We start from the raw sequence: 20924 nt of genomic DNA, 5'->3' as shown, positions 1-20924 counted from the left end.
GTGACAAACCAGAGTCACCAGGTGGAGTGGATTTGCCTATGCTGTATGGCAGCAATGTATAATACTAAGTAAATTTTCTCCCTAGCCTCCATCTGAGTTAGAGGGCAAGCACCAGGTCCTGGCTTAGCTAGAAGAGTCACTGAATGTTAGGTGGCCAATACTATTAATTATTTTTATTACAGTAGGGTGTAGAGGTCCTAACTTAGATCTGCTCAGCTCCTTTGAAGCACTGAAACATTCAATGAGGGAGAGCTGGCAGGCATGACAAATTGGGTGCATGAAGCCACAGATAGCAATTGCCTTTCTTTGGCTATTTCTGGACACACAAAGTAGCCCTAGGCAGCCCAGGTTTGGGGACAGATAACCAGAAGCCTGAGAAGTCCCAGTTCCCCATGCCTGACACTGCTGCAGGGTGGCTTCTCTCTTTCTTCGGGAGCACCTGCAAGGAAGGTGTGAGCCAGAACCGAAGCTCTGTCCTTGCCAACTCACAGCAGCAGCAGAAGTGCAGCTCTGCTACATTTGAGCAAGCACATTGCTTTCTTGCGTAAAGCTTTAAATGAGAGGGTGTCCAGCTCTCAGGTCTTTGCACTTTGTCCTTATAGGTGAAGTCTAAACCCTGGTTTGACAGCAAAGAAAAGACAGCCTCTTCCTTTGCAAGTTGTGGAGTGAAAAAAACTAAGCAATCAGGCAGGGAGCTGTAAAATGCAATGTAAATCCTCTTGCATTGTTTGAGCCCTGTTACGCTCGGTGCTTCTCATTGGAATGTCGTGTAAATGGGTCCCTTGCTTTTGTGGACGTTGAGGGAAGAACAGAGGGTATATAGTGCCAGGACAGTGGCATTACTAAGCCTATAGTTTTTGCAAAATTGTATTATTTGCCCATTGTATTATTGCTTATTATCTCAGGAAACAAGGTCAAATCTGTGCTTTTAAATATTAGTCAAGTCTTGGCCTTTGTGTACTCCTATTGGAGAGTATTGCTGTTTGATAGAATAGGGCAGCAAAATAATGCTGCTTATTAAATATTAATTTTTTTCTTCTTCTTTTGTTGAGACTCACCTTTAAAAGCTTGAAACAGCATTCTCTCATATCTAGACAGGCCTGGGCAACTGGTAGGAAAAGGACAATAGACTCAATTATCAAAGCAACATGATTGGCCAACTTTGGCTGTGGTGTGAGCATAGCTCAGGAAGCTCCTTGAGTTTCCTCGAAGAGCTCTAGACTGTAAGTGATGTGGGAGTCTACTTACCCTATTTATTATGCCAGCATCTGAGTTTTTGGTGGGATCTAAACAGCAGCACACAGCTAATGATTGGCAAATACCTTTTTGTAAGCATCTAAGCAATTTAAAAGCTTAAGTTACAATAGATATCTAGAGATACGTTTCTGGCAATCTTCTTAAAATGTGATCTGACACCTTTTTTAAAAAAATAATAATCATAGATACACTTGCTTTTTGCGTGCAAGAATATTAGCCTTAAAAATGCTTTGAATTAATATTTCTTGTACCGCCTCCATTTACAGAATGTTTTGATGTGTTCTGGAAAAAAATAGCAATAATATCTGCACTTGTACAGTAAGTATATGTAAAGCAAGTAGCTTTTCAGATAGACTTCTCCTAGATCAGGGTTGAAGAGCTGCCAAGAGGCTTTTGCGTGCAAAGGACATTGTTGGAACAGCATGCAAATGGCTCAACTTGTTGAAACAAGCCAAAACAAGATCATTTTTTCCTAAGTAATTGCATGAAATCAAGTTGGAGGTAAAAGAACTTTTGCCGGTGGAGGGAGCCAATATGAGGTAGCTGAATCAGAATAGGAAAACAGACCTTAGGAGCAGAATTAATTCCTAATATAGCTTCAGTGGAATCAACAGATGTTATATTGGTGATGAATATAAGTAATATTATATAAGTATGTATGAAAAATGGCAACTTTAATGTGATACTAATCACATTTAATAATGCAATTATTAAATGCCCTGTTTCCCAATGGGTTTGCTAGAGTACTGTAACATGATTTAGTTAAGAGTTTCTCTCCAGGCCTTGGCAAAATTTCAGCAAATTGGCATATCTGGCTAGGACTTCAGCATGTTCATCAGATACCACAGGACCATGGTCCATTCTCATGTGTGCTGTGAAATCCCAGTGACTGTAATGGGAGAGGAGGGTGCTGAAAGCTCCCTACCTTCCCTTCTACTTTGGAAGGGTTTATCATGGAGCTGGAAGCTGTTAGTTATGAGCACTGCAGATATGCAAATATTATTTGAACTGTAGCAGAAAGTAGAAAAAATTCCAAATAGAGAAATAAATTGACATTGTCGATATAATCAATGATATATATAAAAAATTAACTCCCGAAGATTTATGTAATACACTGACCTCTGGCCAAAGGGGCCATGTATTCATCCTAGATGGACTATTTTGAGTGAGGATGATTATTCTGCCAAGGGGAATTCATAAAATATATTCAAAATACTGCTGTAGTCTCACTATGTCACATATTCTGATCAGTGTGCATTGACTAGGCTGTAGCACTCGATTTCTCTCTATGCTTGATAGCTATGAAAGGCCTTCTACTTTTTTGTTAGTGACTGAGTGATTCTTGAAATAAACTGTGCCAATTTTGAAAAAATGAATGTTTTCCTGAAAATAAGTTAATGTTGTTTAAACCCTTTCAATATAAAGCAAGTAAATTCGTAGAGATCAAGAACACAAGGATGCGTTTAGATCATTAGGAGATAATCAGGAGACTTCATACTAGCTTTACTGTCTGTAGAGCAACGTGGTCAGAAGGAGTGACCAATATTAAGACCAATATGCAAGTGGTAGATCTGCACTGGAGCCCTGGTGTGGGAATGTGCTTGAGGAGCAAATATTCTTCAGCTCCCTGGCAAAAATCAGTGCCAGCCAAAGCTGTCCTCCTACAGGCACGCAAGGGCTGAAAAAAGCAGTGGCTGAAGCTTGCTGAGAGAACTGGCTTAACCTTTGGGATTTCTTGTTTACATGCTTTTTTCAGTCCACGTTCTTCTAGATGTTGTTTGAGGAGGACACTGAAGACAGCTACAGGATGAAATTTGTATAAATGAAGGAACTGCGCACACACAGCTTTGAAGGGCAATGGAGACAAAGAGGGATTTGTGTGTGTGCGTGCACGTGTGTGTGTATGACACAAACAAAATAACCCCCTGAAGTTATTGCTGAGAAATCCCGTAACAGCTGCGTGTCTGGTCTCTTGTGCTTTATTTTAATTTTTGACAAGTAATTTTGCAAATTCCTACATGTAAGATCCTTGTTCCTTCAGATACTCTGTAAAACTTCTCTTTTAAGCCAAGGCACTAACACTTTGCTCTGTTCTCTCCACTCCTCCCATACATCTGTGTCAGACATCATCGTATTTATTTAGCAAGACAGCAAAAGTCACTGCCTTTCAAACTTGTACTGTGTATTACACTCTGATACTTGATTTTAAATAAAAATTTGCTCATCATCTACAGGCATCGTCCCCAGGAAAGGGGCATTTAAGCTTCAGAAGTACACGGCCTGGGATCAAACGCAGGGGCTTATGCAGTGGGTACCGCTCCACATCTGAGTTTTGATTTACCTTCATCCTCCGGCGTCCGGGCTTTGCTGGCTCTAGCTGTAATTCGAGCAGCTCATTTTGACACATTTAGAGTGTTTCATACCGTAATTGGAATTTCACTGCTTTAATGTCTCCATTCAAACAGTTTCTCTGATCATAGCACTGAAAGGGAAGTCTTATGCTATACATAGCTGTATGTGGAGGGGAAAAAAAGAGGTTTATGTGATTATGGTAATAGTTCATAAAATCTAGCAGACAAAGAATAATTTAGAATTCATTTATTCATGGCAGCAGAAGTTAATATTCGTCTTGCCTACAAAAGAGTTTCAGGCGTTAATCTTTTCTCCTGTATTTCTGTTATTCCAGAGAGCTAGTGTGGCTTACTTCAGTATTATAGATGCCCTAACTTTTTTCTGTTGTTGTTGCTTTTTTTAGTGTCTGCAAAATCCTGTTTTTCCTTAAATAAATAATGCTGATTCCATGAAGATGGTATCAAAGCTGTCTTCCAGCTTTCCTGCAGGATTACGCATTTGAACAGAATGCTGAATTTTGCTCTCTGTTTTGCAGCTAAGTATTTTACTGATACAGAATAAATCACCTCCCTGCAGCTGAAGATTTAAGCAACTTAACTTCGTAATGTGAGATTTTTTTTTTAAATGATTAATCTATTTTGGGAACAGGGGAATAGCGTGGGGTATGTCGGTTTATACACGTTATTCATGTTGGTTTAATAAGACACTGCTTTTTCATTCTCTCTCTCTTTTTTTTTTTTTTTTTTTTTGGTGATTCTCCTCTGTGTCTTCAGCATCTGTCTCTACCTAAGATGCTTCAAACTTCCCTAAATGTAATTTTAAGCTGAGCTCGTAACAAGCTGGCAGAAGCCTCCAACTAGTTACCCGGGCCCGAACTCTGCGCTCCCTTGGCCTGACCTTGTCGAAAGCCCGGCGACCGAAAGCAGAAAGCGTTTGGCCGGCGCCCGTGGGAGACCCGAGGCGCGGTGATTCGGGTCAGCCCCCGCCGGAGCGAGGTGCCCGGGGCACGCTGAAGCACCTGCCGTCCTGCAGACGGGGCGCTGCGAAGCCCCGTCCTCGCGGGCGGGCGCCGGGCCGCAGCGGGCTCCGCGGCGGGGATCGGCGGCTCGGCCGGGCCTCCCGGAGCCGCGGAGCGTCGCCTGGCGGAGGCGGTGCCCCTCCGGTCGTTCGCTGTCGGACGCGGGCTGTGAGGAGCGGGAACGCAGAAGCTGGCGGCACCGCGGGATGGGTTTGGAGCTCCAGGGCAAAAAGGAGGTGAAATCGTGAACCTCCTTGAAAGCTGTGGGCGTTTGGTTAGTTGCTGCAGCCGAGCCTTGCCTTCTTCAGGGGCCTGTCAGCTCTACCTAAAACTAGGCATACCTTTTCTTTTTAACTAAAAGTATATATACTGTAATAAAAAAACAAAAAGTGCAATTCCAAATATACTCTTTACCACAGAAAAAGTGGAGACACCTTTCCAGAACGTAAGAAATATCCTGACCATCCAGCCGCACAGCTCAAAGCAGAATCAGGTCCAGCCCGGCTATAGCCCCCCGCTTCCTCGTTCCTCGTGCGCTCAGCACCCGGCCCTGCGCGAGGAGCCCTCCCGTCCCCCTTCGTCTGCGTCTTTCACTGCAGCTCGTGGCGGGCAGCACCTCCGGCGGCCCGGCTAGGACACCTCTGCCCACGGCCACATTGCCGGGTCGGCTCAGGGCAAAGGGAGGAGGCCGTGCCTCCGGGCGCGCGCGGCGGCCGCGGGCGCCGCGTCTTCTCCCCGCGGGACGCCGCGCCGCGCCGCCCCGGGGCTGTGAGGCGGGCGCCGGGGCACAATGGCGCCGGGGCACCCGTCAGCAGCGAGGCCGAGGGCCCCGGGGAGGGCAGGGCGACTCGGGGAGGGCTGCGGGCGCCCCGGCGCCGCTCCGAAGGAGGTCCGCGGGATCTGGGGCTTTCCGCACCGGCGGCAGCGGCGAGATGTCGGCGGTGGAGGAGGCTTTCCGCAAGTTTGCGACCTACGGAGACACGGCCGCCAGCGGCAGCGACATGACGGGCAAAAACTTCTCCAAGATGTGCAAGGAGTGCGGCGTCATGGACGGCAAGGCCGTGACCAGCACCGACGTCGACATCGTCTTCAACAAAGTCAAGTGAGCCGGGCCAGGCCGGGCCGGCGGGGGGCTGCGGGCGGTGGGGGGGCCGGCGGCGGCGGTGGCCGGGGTGGGGTCTGGCACGCCGGCGACGTGCCCCGTGCCCGGCCAGGACCAAGGGCGCCCGCACCATCACCTTCGCCCAGTTCCAGCAGGCCATGAAGGAGCTGTGCGGCAAGCGCTTCAAGGGCAAGGCGCCGGAGGAGGCGCTGCAGGCCGTCTACGGCCTCCTCGAGGGCAAGGAGCCGGGCAGCGTGGGCACCACGGTGAGCAGCCCCCTCCCGCCCCGTCCTCCCCGTCCGCCCCAGCTGCCGCCGCCCCGGCTGACACGGCGGCGGTCGCAGAAAGCCACCACGGCCGGGGCGGTGGAGCGGCTGACGGACACCAGCAAGTACACGGGCAGCCACAAGGAGCGCTTCGACGAGAGCGGCCGCGGCAAGGGCCTGGCGGGCCGCCAGGACCTGGCCGACACCAGCGGCTACGTGGGCGCCTACAAGGGCGCCGGCACCTACGACAAGACGCACTAGGGCCCAGGCGGGAGGACTCGGCCCGCCGCCGGGGCCAGTAAAGGCCAGACATGAACGGGGGCTGCGTGGTGCTTCTGCCTCGGGGTGGGCGGGCGGAGGGCACCGCCACGCGCCGGCGGCTCCCGCGGGCTCCCCACTGCCCCGCAGCCGTTCCCACCCTGGGCGAAGCGCCCTGCCCCCCCCACCCCGGCACCCTCCCCCTTGCCCCTTTGCCCCCCGGATTGGGCTGCCGGGGCCCGGAGGGGCCGGCGAGGCCCCGGGAAGCAGGGGGCCGGCACCGCGCCGCCTCCCCACGCTCCTCAAGGGCCGACGGCATGGTGGGCGGAAGGACCGGCACCCGCGGAGAGGTTTGAAACTCTTGTGTCTCCCTTGGGGTGGTTTATTTTTTATTACGGCTTGGCTCTTAGAAGGGGTAGCACGTGCTCAGGGGGCTCCCTCAGCCCCGCTGCCTGAGCACGCCGTGTCCTGTACCGCGGAGTAAGCAAAGCGCGTGCAGCTTAAGGGACGTGGTGCAGAAAAGGAAAGCGATGGCTGGCCGCTCCTGCGAAACCCCGCTGAATCCCCGCCGCGGCACGCGCCTCGCCGAAAACCCACCGGCAGCCGCCCCAGGCGGTGGGGCCGCTTCCGGCCACGCACACGCACAACCCTGCCGCCCGCCCCAGGCGGCCGCCGGCTTCTCCTGCCGCCACCGGCGCGTCCCGCGGCGCTTCGGACGGCACGGGAGCAACCTGGAGGCGGCGAAGGCGAGGAGCAGCCCTAGGTACCCAAGCAAATCACGAGCTTGTTTCTTTCTTGTGGCATCGGTTTCCTTGAAATTAAAGGCCTCAAGGAATAGCCTATGTGAAATACTGCAAACGCGCACAGCACGTGTTGGATTATTAGGTGGTTTCTTTCCTTTTTTCCTTTTTTCCTTCCCCCCCCCCTTTTTTTTTTATAGCTGGCACAGAAGAAGCTGTGGGAGCTTTGGGAACAAACTGAGCGCTTTGTGCTTGTGCTTGCGTACTGTGAGTTCTGGTTTGCATTAACTCGGGTACAATGTGACACGGGAGGGTGAATTTCTGAGGCATGATTCAGGCTGCACTTCAGCCTATAATCCAACTCGTGCAGTACTCCAGTGCTAACAAGACTCGCTGCTTGTCCTGCCTATTCCTTATAAGTAGAAACCCCCAAAAGATGAAGAATGCCACACTCGCTCCCTGCAGCATCCACAGCACAGACAGACAACAAGGAAGTCACGGCTGCCTGAAGAGTTTAAAAATAGTGGTTGGCCGCTGCATGCCCTGGGGGAAGCAGTAATATTAGTGGATCTCCGCTCTTAAAATAGGCAAAAAGATGGGCATGTATCAATGATGGTGTCAACAATGTATTATTTGCAACAGGAAAGACTGGTTGGTGCACTGGTGTCCATATTAAACTGCTGCCACTTAGTATTAAATTTAGTATTAAATACCTGTGCCATTTTGAATTTCCTGCCTCAAAGAGGCCATACGATCTAGCAAACCGGCCAGCCCGGGAGGAGTAGGTGGCCATGGCTGTGGCAGGAGCTCCGCTGTGCATCGCTGGGCTCGTTCTGCCCTTCTCCCACCAGAGGAGTGCGAGGGCTTCAGCGGGGCTGGCTGCAGCTGTTGTTGCTGTTGCATTTTTAAGGCCCTTGTTTGCAGGGTGTCCGGAAGATTGAGGTCTGCAAAAGCAACCTATAGAAAGAGTAAAGTAACACACATACAACTCATTTCTACCTGCAACAAAACGATGTTGCTAACCTAGGTGATTATGCCCAGCCATGACTAGGATGTGTCATTACTGCGGAAAAACAGAGAAGCTGTGGCTCCAAATTACACATCTATTGGTGGGAGGAAAAATCATCGAAACAATCCAAACAGCTGATTTAAAATTGCTATAAGAGAAAGACCAGTAAATACCCTAAATTCTGCTCTCTGTCAACATCGGTGAGCTTGTTTCTGTGGGCCATCGCCTGATAACAACCCATATAATTCCCCCTTTTTTCATCTATGCAATTTTCTTGCTGTCTTTCAGAAATACAAGGCAAGAGCAACATTAGTAACTGTTTGCCAGCTGCACATTGCACAAGTTTCGTGACACCCTAGTTTGACAGAAATCACTTGATAGCATTGATGAAAAGTGCACGCAAATTAAAAATCTAAAGATATGAATATGTATCAAGAATAGAGGCAGGAGCAGAGGATATTATCAAACACAGGTAGGATTAAATGGTGGGGGAAAGTACGTGTGTGTGTGTGTGTGTAAACCTTTTAAGCAAATCTTTCAAACTGTGCAAGTGACAGCTGTACAAGTCCGCTGTTACCTGTGTTGCTGCACAGCCCAGCAGTAGGCATCTTGGCACTCTTGCTGCTGCTCAAACCAGTTGTATTTCACTTTGACAGAGGTGGAAAAGGAAAGAGCAGATATTAATGCAGCCACTCATTGCTGACCACACTGCAAAACGGACGAGTGACTCTTCCTGCAAAGTAATGCGTGCATTGCAGCGTGGACTGGTGGCTCACATAAGTTGTGGTGGTATTGGCCTATTCTTCGCAAATCTGTTTTTTTTTTGTATTTCTAATGTGATGATTGAGCTGGCCAGAGGCACGGGGAGCCCAGCACACAGTTTATTGAACTGCTGTAGCCCTGGGCATGCAGGAGGCAACTGTAGCTGCTGCCGCACAATAGCGGGCTTCATCCAAGAGCCGGCCCTTTGGTACTGTAATGCAAGGCCCAGATGTGACTTGTCATGCCCTACCCTGCCAGTGTAAAGCATTTATGATGGTAGACAGATGTGCTAATGGTCTAGGTATTTAAATACTGCACTGGGCATCAAGGCGCTATTTCAGTTCAGCGTTATGAATTTGAATGACCAGCAATGCAATGCTTTCTCCAGCTCCTTCTCGTTTCCTCTGCTTTTATGGTTATCGAGGAATGTGCACATCTCCCAGCCTCAGGGAAGCTGTGGTGAGACTCAGTGCAGAGTTAATTATATGCCAAAGAGCCATGTGGGTATTCACCTCAATTAACCCATGTATGACAGCAGAGAAAAATACTCATTTGGTGAGTGATGCACAGCACTAGCCTGGCTTCAGAGAGCTCTAAATGGTTGGAGGGATGTTGTTTTTAGTCAAGTATGAGTGAAGTTACTCTTTCAGTGATGCGTCGCCAGGATACATGGTGAGAGTACAAGCGCGAAGAAAACTCTGCAAGCTTGTCTTTTTTTCTTTTTTACCAGCAGCATTCTAATAAAAGATGATTCCTATCCCTGCACACCTCACCTTTCTGATCGTTCTTTCCTTTTCCAATGCCAAATTTGGCTGCAAGCCTTGGGATAACGTCACAGGCTACCTGTTGCAGGTGTTGGAGGTTCAGCGCCGGCTCCCTGTAGTTACAGGAGAAAGCACTTGGCTGCTGAATGTTGCACAGCAGCCTCACAACCATCTTCTGGCTTACAGGCAGGGAAAGCAGGGGCCCAGATGCAATCATGTCCTGGGCTCGCTCGCATCTGCATTGCCCCATGCAATGTAGCACTCGGGGAATCGATGATGTTGACTCTTGAAGTGGCCTTTTTCCATCAGAATCTGGGATTGCTTTGCCTCTGGTTTTGAGTTTCTTCACTGTGGTTGTCAAGACACATATGGTTGGATTTTTTTTTTCTTCTCCTCCTGCTTTCTGTCCTGACTGCACTTAGGGCTGGTAATTATATTTGCTAGTTTAATGTTCCCCTGCACCATGCAGCACAACCATGGTCCTTTTCCGTTCCAAAACTTGTGCAATATTCTAACATGACCTTTAAAGCTGCCACGTTTCATCCCTGAGCTGGGTTCATTTCAGCCCCAGAGAAGGCATCTCTCTTTCCATCAGGAGCAACTCTCACTCCCTTTTATGTGCATGTGGGACATGGCATTGTTCTCTCTAGAATTCCCTGATTCCAGCTAAAGAAAACCGGGACAAAGTGTCTCAGAAATACTTGCTAATCATTCGCAACTAATACCATGATTTATATTCACATGGAACTTGTTTCACAGCAAGCTGTAAATAAATTAACAAGTTGCTTTGTACTGCATTTATGTAGGAATAACCAGAATGAAACGAAGAGCACTAAAAAACGACGTGTTTAAGAGACAAGTACCTGAGTCTAAAAGTGTTCAAGCACCGCCACCTCCTGGCAGGGCCATGCCATACAGCTGCCTTAGCACAAAATCAAACCGGCCCGGCCGTTCCCCAATGTTCACTTTAGCAAACCCACAGTTCTGACTGTAATTATTTTAAATGTAAAAAGTGTGAGTATTTTTGTTTGTCCGATTAAAAAGAAGTCCCTCTCTGCATAGTGTTTGAAGCAGAGGGAGATAAGGGGCAGGAGTGTTAATGCAGTTTGGACGGGGCTTTAAAGGAATAGGTGCTTGGCCTCCCGTGCTCCACAGGAGCCATGATTTTGTAGATTTGAGCCCTAACCAAAAGCTGTAAATACATGGTATGTTTTCCTTTCACTCAAAAGCTATTTTAACATGATTGTGTCTGCTGCTCCTTCCCGCAGCCACTCACACCAGCTCCTGTTCCTCCACGCTCCAGTGCGCTGCCCCTTAGCTCTGCTGCCACAGTTAACTTGCAGGGCTGTGCTGCCCAACAGCATTTCTGATATGAGTCAGTTAAAAAAACAGAAACAGCCCCCCACCCCCAAAAGCCACACCACCCAAAAGCCAAGAGCGTCCTTATCTGAAGGGTTATTCTGAGCGCCAGACTGTATCAGTGACCCTGTTGATGGTGCAGTGCCACAGGTGAGAGGGTAGAAAACTTAGGCCAGATTTGTTACTCCAGAAAAGGGCCATAGGAATGTATGTACGTAAATGATGCACCAATCCTTCCAAAGTTAAGTATCTTGAGGAGCTGTCTTTCAGCCTTTTTATTATTATTCATACTCACATTTAGTCACCTCCCACCTTTCGTTTTGCTGAGGACTGGAGCTTGCAGTGGGAGTTAAATGAAAGAAGACCTCTCTCTTGTTCTTTCAGAAAACCTCGAACATTTGCCTGCATTTTTAAGAGAGACTGCATGGTGGTATAATATGACTTTAAAACCTACACAGTTGATACCTATAATGCAGAAATCCTTGGATAGTAGATAGACTGCACTAACTACTGCCACCTCTAACCTTCCAGAGCCAGCACCGATCACTGCAAAGCAGTATCTCAGAAAGGCTTAGGTATAATGACGTGTGTATTTGGGGGGATTTTTCCTGCTAGTCCTGAATAGTAATTCACTTCAAAAGCAGTTCCAGGCTTTAGTGGGCTTATCTGTCATGTCATTATCTGTTCATGTCAATAAGGGAATCTTAGTCTTTTCACAAGATGAACAATCACAGTAATTTGGTATATACACACTCTTTTCTCTGCGTTAAGTATTTGACAGAAAGCACCTACACAGATACTAAATGGACATATTTTATAAAACAGTGTCTTAAAAATCTAATCCAGTTATTTCACAATACTTCGTATCATATGAACTGTAAACTTTTATAACAGCATAATGAAGTTAAAAATAGTAAAGTAACACGAAATCAGGACATCCACTCAGAAGAAAGGGGAAGAAATAGTCCTCCATTTTTTTGCATTAGGTAACACTTTAAGACATACATATATCACAGGGAAATTGAGTGCTATCACTTGCTGGCTGGTGGGGATTTATGCAACTAATTTATGATTGATCGCCCCAAGAATGCACCGACTGTACATGTAGAGATGACAATTTCTCTGAAAAACGGTAATACTAAAAATCACATACATACAACTAGAGGCAATTTCTAGATACCTCTTCTTGTAGAAAATGTTTCTTAAAAACCAAAACAAAATATCAGTCAACCAGCTTCATTATAAATCACATTTGGGTCAGGTCACATCTGAAACATGGTTCAATTTACTGAGTATCTCAGTAGCATATGTTTTCTGAAGTGTCTTACACTGGACACTCAGAAATTAAATTACCAAAAATTACTAGGTATTTTTGGAAGAGCAGATCCTAAAATTATTAAAAAGAGACAAATAATTATTTTATGTTGAATCCTACATTTGTTTATAGTTTTATCATAGAATGCAAATTAGCACTTTTGCACTCTAATCACCAGCAGAGTTTCTTCAATTTCTTTCTCTAGAAAGAAAAATACCACTACATCTCTAAGAATACCCTGGCAATTCCACAATTAAACACAGATACTCTAAACAGCTGTATACAATAAATATATCTATCTCTAAATCTTGTTTTTCATATTCATCTGAAACCTATATCCACTAGATGCAATGTGCATGGATTCCTGAGATACACATAAATGCCAGTAAAGTGACTGTGGGAAACAAGCAATAGAAATTTTGACATCTAGAATATTTAAAATGAGACAGGACAAAGAAAGTAAAAGAAGCACAAATGGGAACAGAGGTTGGCTACATTATTTGTTGCTATTATTGCTATTCTTATACAGTACTGGAGACACTGCATGGTGCATTACAAAAAAGGAGTAAGACAAAGACCTCTTCCTATGGGCTTTGCAGTCTAATGCAAGATGAAGGATTATTAACAGGCAAATACATTTAGGAGAGGACAAAAGTAAACATAAGCCAGTTTAAAAATGTTTGAGCTAGGGGTGAAATTTAGCTTTAGAGATGATGAGCTCTGGTGAATCTCATATGCTTTTAAAGAGAGATTAAAAAAAAAGTATTTGCTGCTCACTGTGCTGCACAAGGAGCTTTGGTATACCCCAGAGATGCATGGAAAAGATCTCTGGAGAGAGCTGAAACAGGACAGAGAGAGGAAGGTTCTGCTCTTTACCTTTAAACTTACAGCTGGCTTTTTAGGAAACACAGTCATGGACTTCATGTTAAAACCTCAGATCATTTCCTTGGGTGCTTATATCTTGCCCCCAGACAAGAACATATCCCTGAGTTCCTAGGTTTCACCAGGAAGAAAATACCGCCCTGGGGGACAGGTGGGCCTCCACATGACATGAGGAAAGACAGAAGTTGTTATCATTTAAAGGAGTTGATGATTCCCTTCCTCTTTCCAAATGTTAGAAATTCACATCTCCTATTTGCTCTTGGCTTATGTTACCTATACCAAAGGAATAGGCTGTGCTTTTAAAGGGATTCAGGGGTAAAAATCAAACATGCTGTCAAAGTGACTGACAGACTTTCACAGTGAATTTCTTACACAATGAGAAATGTTTATGATATTCCTCCATGTGGAGGTGGAAGGCTGGAACCACTCAATGTATTTGAGGGCTAAGAAAATTAATAAGACTCTAAATCCCAATCGGCATTCAAATACAAGAGAGGGAGAGCTGAAAGACATTAAATAGGTTTTACACCCCAGTAAAATATGTCAATAAGAGGGAAATAAAACAAAATGGAACATAGCAGAAGTCTAAGCATCTGTGCTGCTATCCTTTCTGCACGCTTTGTGGCCCCTCCACTTTTGACACCCTGTTTTGGGGCTGGATATTGCACAGAAAGCAAGCAAAGGCAATTCCACACACAGGGCTTAGCTTAGAGCTTTACAGGATGAAAGTGGCAGTACCAAAATCAAAGTCACTCAGTTTCGGAAACTGAACACATGGGTGGCTGCAGCTTCTCAGAACGTGCTTGCTGAAGACAGAGGAAGCTGCTGTTCTTTGTGCTGCTAGTGGGAAATGTCGTAATAGTAGTTACGTAATCTCAGCTCAACGGCAACAAATCCTGGTCGATCATCAATGCTGTGAAAAGAAGACAAATATCACTGCGTGGAAAGGAGAACGCTGTAAAAGGCTTGTGGGCCTTGTGGTGCTCACTCATGGCTCATACAAAGCTGCTCACAATACTTCTGAGGCTACCAAAATGTTGCTGCAAAATGAGTATCAAGTGGCAAATGTCACTACAAAGCACCTGGTCAGTGGACTTATCTGCATGCCTGTTACTTTGTGGATTATGGTCTGTGAACGTACTACGTGAAAGAAATGCTAAATTAACTCCCTTTTATTTTCTACCTCATTTACTTCAGTAATAATCTACAGAAGAGAACACTTACAGTGTAATGTCTGCCTTAAAATAGGTAATACAATCATATGGAGTGGCTGAGCATCATTAAGAGGAATCTTTTGATGTATAGCCATAATATTTTGCTTTCCTCTGTGTCTGCAGATCTTTGTTGATTTGGAACAGTATGACTAAATTGAGAACAAGTCCTGGCAAAAGTATGTAACATATTGACATAGATATACTGCCTGACTTGAGCAATCTTATTGCATTTTATTTTTTTTCCTTTTTATTTCCTCTATCAAGGATATTTTAATACAAATAAATAGAAAGCAACATTCTTTTATAGCTATTAAATGCCATTGTTTAATATTTTAGAACTGATCCTAACAAAAGTGATCCTGATTCACTCTACAACTGTTGTGTCATTCTTCGAGTCAAACAGAAAGGCTGGAATTATTTTGTGGCGCCACGTTTTTTCTTCCATAGTAGGTACAAAAAGTAAAGTATCTAAAAGCAAAGTATTACAGCTCCTGAAGTGGAATCCAAAGACTTTTGTTTGGCACACATATTCTCTGAACCAGAAGAGTAAGTCATGTCAGTGGGATCTGGGTTCAATATGGAAACTTTTCTACGAGTAAAAAGTGACTTTGACAAAATAGTTAAAAATGATAAACTATGAAACAAACTTTTTCTTGCTTGTTTTCAATATATCAGTTAGAAAAGAATATTAGATAAATTTTACTTCATCTTCTGCTCTATTTGTCATAAGTAATTGTAAAGTTATTTAGTCAAAAAAGAAATTTCTTAAGCGCTATGTAAGATTTGAAAAGATAGAATCCAAGTTGAGGATATTTTGAAACAAGGGAGGAAAAAAAAGTCAAAATGATTATGAACTGAGGAACAGAAGGAACATTTTGGAATAATATGACTTATGCTTTCAGTAAAGAAAAGCCTTTGGTAAGGAAAAATCAAATAAGACAATCTCAAATGAAAAAAAAAAAAAATGTTTGCTTCATTTCAAATGTTCTTTTCCAAATACAGCATACTGGTATTTCCGAGGGAGGACAGTTTTTGATGATACTCTGTTTTTTGTATTTAAGTGTTCCGGGAGAAAATGGACCAGATGTGCAAAATCAACTTCTTGTATACACCATAATTACCTCAAATCATTTTCATATGAAAGCGCAACTGACTCCTTAGTTTGGAGGTTATTTGTAAGCTAAACACCAGCTGAAAGGATATGTTGGGAAATACCATTCTTGTTTCCTTTCTGGCTTTTAACTAGATTAAAATAAACTGCCATTAAGAGAGAGAATATCACAGCACACTCACTTGTATGTCCAACACAATTTCATTAAATTGTAGACTTCAGTTGGACAGGCTTCAGGACGCTCCATTCGTTCTCCTCTTTCAATCATCTGTGCAACTTCACCACCCTTCATTCCCTGGAGTAGGGTGATCAGAACAGTTGTCTGAGTTACATATGATTACAGCATACATGCCAGCATAAGACAAACAGAATCCCAAAGCCAATTTTTGAGCTATCCTTTGACTCATTTGTTGCCACAGATGAGTAGGGAAAGCCTGCTTTGCCCTGTGACAACCCTTCTAGGTAGGGTAAGTTCAAATATATTCTGAATTTTGACAGAAAAACAAATTGGCAGCTAGAACTACTCACCTTATATGGCTTCTGTCCATAAGAAAAAGCTTCCCACATTAACACCCCAAAACTCCAGACATCACTTTTGCTAGAAAATTTGTAGAAATTCATGCATTCTGGAGCATACCACTTGACTGGCCATTTTCCGTGACTTTGTGCCTAAGTAAGCCATAATAAAAAAGCAAAAAAAAAAAAAAAAAAAAAAACAAAAACAGGCTAGAGACACAGCAGTAAGTAGTAAACACCATCAGAATTCATATAGACCAAGTTAACTTAGAAAACGTAACAGAAAGGAGTCAAAATGGCTGCACTCATTTGCACCAAGCACCATAACATTTCTGACATAGCTGGCATTAAGGGATAACATGTAGAAGCATCTTCAAAACTGTTACTAAACTGTTCTTAATCTTCCGCTTTCTAAAATAAAGCAGGGCAATGAATGTTTCAGCAAAGCAAGGCTTAACTAAACGACCGGAGTTATGCTTGCAGTGGCATTCAACTGTAAGTTGCTCTTTAAAAGTAAGATTTTTCATCCAGACTCTCCACAAGAGGGTAAGAGATAACCAGCTCTGCTGAGGCTCATATTTACTTGGAGTTGATGCTTCATTTCAAAGTGCACTGACTGCCACGTGGCGACCGGCAATTTGATCAAATTTTGCCGTAACACTCTATCACACTGACACAAGCGCCCAGGTATCACAGCGCAGTGCTAGACCTAGTGAAGCAGTCCCACAGCGTTTTGTGGCATCGTAAAGGGAACAGGCCTTTAACAGGAAATCTCAGACCTCTGACAAGCAGTTCTGGTTAGGCTAGCTGCAGTGATTTAAGATGTTACTGCTTTTTCTGGCAGCAGTTACTGCTCCCACAGGAAGGTGATCAGAAGGGAGTATTTGCTTGTTCCTCCTCTGCTCCATTTCATGGTATGACTTATGACTTTAAAGGGCTTATGAAGGGGAAAAAGAAGAAGAAAGGAATAATTTGCGGCAGGAGCAGTATATCAGAATAAAAGACGCAGACGTGATGAGAGCCTGTGTCTCCCAAGGATGGTTTTACCTTATTAAATGTGGCAGTTATTTCAGTCCCATTAGCTGTAGAGAGGTACAATTAATTTAAAGCTGAGCTACACAAACTCTGCAAAGCTCAAGTGATTATTTAGCAATTGTACTTTTTCAGCACACTCTCAAAATGTAGTTCTGTTAGTCAATAATACAGTGTGCTGGCCTAAATTTTGCTTGGAGGTGGTGAAAAACATGTATGCTGAAAAGTTCCCGCCTGCAACAAAGACATTTTCCTCCTTTTATATGAGGAAGTACCCAATTTCCACAGTAAATTTCAACCTTCTAATTACAAGTTCATCAAAAAGTAAATAAATAAAGAAGGAACTGGCCTTTCCCTCCTTCCGATCTCTTTATGTTGATGATGCATTTTGAAAATCTGTTTCAGTGAGCTGTTAGTAGGCTAAAAAATAATAGAAGATGTATCTATTATAGTGTTTCTAATTTTCAACTTTTGAAGACAGCAGCCTTTCAATTGAAAGTAATCTTGTTAAGCTATACTGCTATTCAGATTTGAAATCCTGTGCAAACCTTACCTTGTAATAACTTTCATCGGCACTAAGGGCTTTGGAAAGTCCAAAGTCACTGATTTTGGCATAATGTTGGGTGACTAATAGTACATTTCTTGCAGCCAGATCCCTGTGTACAAAGTTATTCTCCTCCAGGTATTTCATCCCCATGGAAACCTGATGTACCAGCTCTGTTATATTCTTCTCTGTGACATCTCTGAAAATCATAATTGAATCTTCTAAGAGGTCAGTAGTTCATTTTCATGATATTTCATGGAGCAACAATACAAATCTGCACTATGACCTTCCCCACATCATAACAGCAACCTGGGCCATTTATGTTTAGCTACGTTTTAATTGGAACTGGCAGCAGAAGAATGTCCGGAGCAAGAAAAAGTGTAATATTATCAGCAGACGAGCAACTAAAAGACATCTGGATGTTTTTAATCTATTCAGAATGCTCTATTTTACCAGAAATATTTAATAGTTGGGAGATATGTGCAAGATAATCATTCCCCAGGTAAGAGTAAATATTGTAATTAATTATTACAATAACAACATTGCCGTTTAAAATTGCACTTAAGACAAAAAAAAAAGGTCCTATCTCCTTTTTTTCCTTTCAGATAAATCCTAAAAAATGAAATCAAAGCCTACGTACCTATTTTTTTGCAAAAATTTGTTCAAGGGCCCAAGTTCAGCCATTTCCATTACTAACATCCAGGCCTCAGCTTCACATATGCCTATCATTCGGACAATATATGGGTTATCCAGTTGCTGCATTACATTTGCTTCTCTCAGTAGTTCATCCTTTATGGCTGGATCATTACTCTCATTCTTAAGAATTTTTACAGCCACTGGCTTAGCACCCCTACAACGGAGAATCCAATTCTGGGATTAGTTGCAGAAAAATCTGCATGCAAATGCGCACAATCTTCAATCGATGTTTCTCTGCACATAGTACAAATTGTGAGAAAAGACAGAACTGAACATTCGGGGGAGGGGGGAACAATTGCAAGAGGAATGTCTCTCTATCCCATGCTCAGAAGACAGCTAAGCAAGAGAGAAAGCACAGGAGGAACCTCATGGAAACAGAAGCAGTCCTTCAGGTCTTGAATTCAAAAGTATTGGACAAAATTTTCTTGCCCTTTCTGGCTATTTCCAACTAATAAAAAAGATCAGGAATAGTGGAAAGGCTCCCTAAAAAGCGTCTGACTGTTGAAAGAATCCCCAGAAGGAAAGCCAAAGGGCCTTGCTAAGCACTGGAGTGTTTTGGGCGTGAGATTAACAAGTGCAGTATTGCACGGTCCCAAGGCAGTGCTCCGACCTACTGGGCAACCGAGCCTGCCGCTGGAACCTGCTCACGCAACTGCGTGAAACAGTCGCTGATGAGACCGACAGAGCTCAACTGTGAACCACCAGTGTGAAACAAGGTTAGCAAAGACACAAGCCTGCACCACAACCACCTAAATCCCTTCAGCCTGTATAGGAAAAAGTGGAAATCCTGGCTCTGAAAGCCTGTGGTTAAAAATATGCCTCCAGCTTTTAACACTGAAAGCTTATACACAGTCCAGGCGCTTAAACAACATACTGATAGCATTTGATTATGCAAAATGCATAAATTGTCAGGAGCTCCAGTATCTGCCAGTGTAAACAGGGTCTGTTCCGACAGCAATTTTATGGTAAGATAGGCCACAGTATGTTCTGTCTTCTTGAAAATTGACATTGCAGCCTCAAAACCCAGGTATTTATTGTAGTTATTTAAGGAAAAAATCCCTTAGCTACAAGTAAGCTGTCCACAGCTCTCTGTTTCTCATAGAGAGGCTGTGTACACTGGAAATGCTGAGTACCATGACTGCCCACACAAATTACAGAGGAAGGCAGAGGGCTCCCCACTACACTATCCCTGCCAGGAGAGTAAATAGTCGTAAGGGGCAATCCCCCGATTTACAGACAAAAGTAATGGCTGGAAGATGACTCTGCTATAGGCAAAAAGGTTCCTTAATTCAAAAGAAAAATGAATATATAAAAGAAGAAAAGCTGGTGAATTTTAGCCCAAATTCCTGTAGGTACAGTCTGACACACCAAATGACATGCAAACATTTTTGCTGCTCCAAAAAAACAGGCTAAACTTTTTGTACATTAGACGCCATAAAAACAGAAGGGAACACTTACTTTTTCATCTTATAGAACCCTTTCTTTACTGTACCGAAGTTGCCAGAGCCAAGTTCCCCATCCTCCAGGGTTAACAAATTCCTGTCAAGAGTGACATTTTTTGGCCTCATTTCATCTGGATCAGCATATGGACTTTCGTAGACCTCAGTGTCCATGGGTAAGGCCTCTCTCTGATCAGCTGCAGTTCAAGTAATAAACAAATTAGAGATTATGAGAATATTCTGCTACCATAGGTACTATATTCACTCTTTCCAGGCTCAGGATCATCAATCACATCTTTGGGTTTGCTTTATTGAGAGTATTAATGAGAATCCACATGCAATCCAGCTACAAGCACTTTAAGACATCCCAAAAAAAGAGTGACCTCCACCTGATGTTCTACTTTATAAAAGCACCTGAGGAAATGCTATAACTATGGAGCAACTGGATAAAAGGGAAACCAGAAGACATCTCTTCCTATGTTATGTGCAGTAGCCGCATTAGGTGCATGGATCCTTGGCAGTGCTGGGAAATACTAAGGTAAAGGGCACTTCTTAAACTCTCCTTCTGCACTCATCTTTTCGTTGCATTTTACAGAGAGCCTAGACATTGGCTTGGCCCTGTGTATTTAATGGGGCACAATTCTTTTTCACCAACTGGGAAGATGCAGCTTTTCGAGTCAAGGAGGTAAAAGTCTTCCACTTCAACAGGAAAAAAGAGATTTCTACTAATCCACTTTTGTTACAGATGCTGATATCTGGCAAACTCTGCTACCAGGCTCTAGCTATGATACTGGCTATACCAGTAAATGAAATGGCATGGAATACATGTAAGAAAACAAAGAAATGTGGATGGAGCAGAGGCCTCTAGCACAATTACTCTGCCTACCTTTATCAGCGCCCATGAGTGTTCTTGTCCTTTGGAGCACATAAGGATTAAAAGATGCTGAATCATCAGTGGAGTAGGCAATAGGTGACTGTTGCTGTAGTACACAAATAGATTTTGTCTGTTTAGCAACGAACAGGTAAGTTAAATGTATCTTTTTTCCAGATGAATATGGCATAATGATTGCAAGAGACATGTAGGTGAGAATCAGAGAGTAAGAAAGGAATCAAACAAAGCTTATCTCTTTCTGGAGATTATTGCTTGAGTAAATATGCAGGCCAAATAAAACACACACCGCTAAAGCATAAAAAGTTATTGCAAATATTTCAGAGCATTTGATCTGAGAGAATTAACTGGAATGGGTCATGCACAAATCTTATCCTGCAGATGTTAAATTTACATGCT

The 20924-nt window shown here is 43.9% G+C and overlaps 2 protein-coding genes and 1 long non-coding RNA gene across 4 annotated transcripts in view; 2 read left to right on the top strand and 1 right to left on the bottom strand.

Moving 5' to 3' along the window:
* LOC134153592 (uncharacterized) overlaps window positions 1–4958 on the top strand; it is a 34944-nt gene extending 29986 nt beyond the window's left edge. Inside the window, exons 3-4 of the long non-coding RNA XR_009961180.1 lie at window positions 4145–4215; window positions 4383–4958. This is a non-coding gene — a long non-coding RNA (uncharacterized LOC134153592). The remainder of the gene's footprint in view (window positions 1–4144; window positions 4216–4382) is intronic.
* Window positions 4959–5553: 595 nt separating this feature from the next.
* On the top strand, window positions 5554–6256 carry LOC134153677 (tubulin polymerization-promoting protein family member 2-like). Its single transcript, XM_062600046.1, has 3 exons — window positions 5554–5729; window positions 5842–5995; window positions 6074–6256. The coding sequence occupies exons 1-3, from the start codon at window positions 5560–5562 to the stop codon at window positions 6254–6256; spliced, it is 507 nt and encodes a 168-aa protein (XP_062456030.1). The 5' UTR covers window positions 5554–5559.
* A 6072-nt stretch (window positions 6257–12328) lies between these two features.
* Window positions 12329–20924, bottom strand: part of SYK (spleen associated tyrosine kinase) — a 33484-nt gene continuing 24888 nt past the window's right edge. For both annotated transcript variants that reach the window (XM_062599593.1, XM_062599594.1), the window contains 7 exons: window positions 20523–20616; window positions 19656–19833; window positions 18142–18351; window positions 17511–17700; window positions 15938–16078; window positions 15592–15704; window positions 12329–13997 (listed from right to left, as the gene is read on the bottom strand). In XM_062599593.1, coding sequence (XP_062455577.1) covers window positions 13925–13997; window positions 15592–15704; window positions 15938–16078; window positions 17511–17700; window positions 18142–18351; window positions 19656–19833; window positions 20523–20616 — 999 coding nt within the window. In that variant the 3' untranslated portion in view covers window positions 12329–13924. The remainder of the gene's footprint in view (window positions 13998–15591; window positions 15705–15937; window positions 16079–17510; window positions 17701–18141; window positions 18352–19655; window positions 19834–20522; window positions 20617–20924) is intronic.

Source organism: Rhea pennata, chromosome Z (assembly GCF_028389875.1).
Source record: "Rhea pennata isolate bPtePen1 chromosome Z, bPtePen1.pri, whole genome shotgun sequence".
NCBI classification, from domain to species: domain Eukaryota; kingdom Metazoa; phylum Chordata; class Aves; order Rheiformes; family Rheidae; genus Rhea; species Rhea pennata.
The sequence above is the reverse complement of the archived record's forward strand: the minus strand, read 5'-3'. Positions and strand labels throughout refer to the sequence as shown.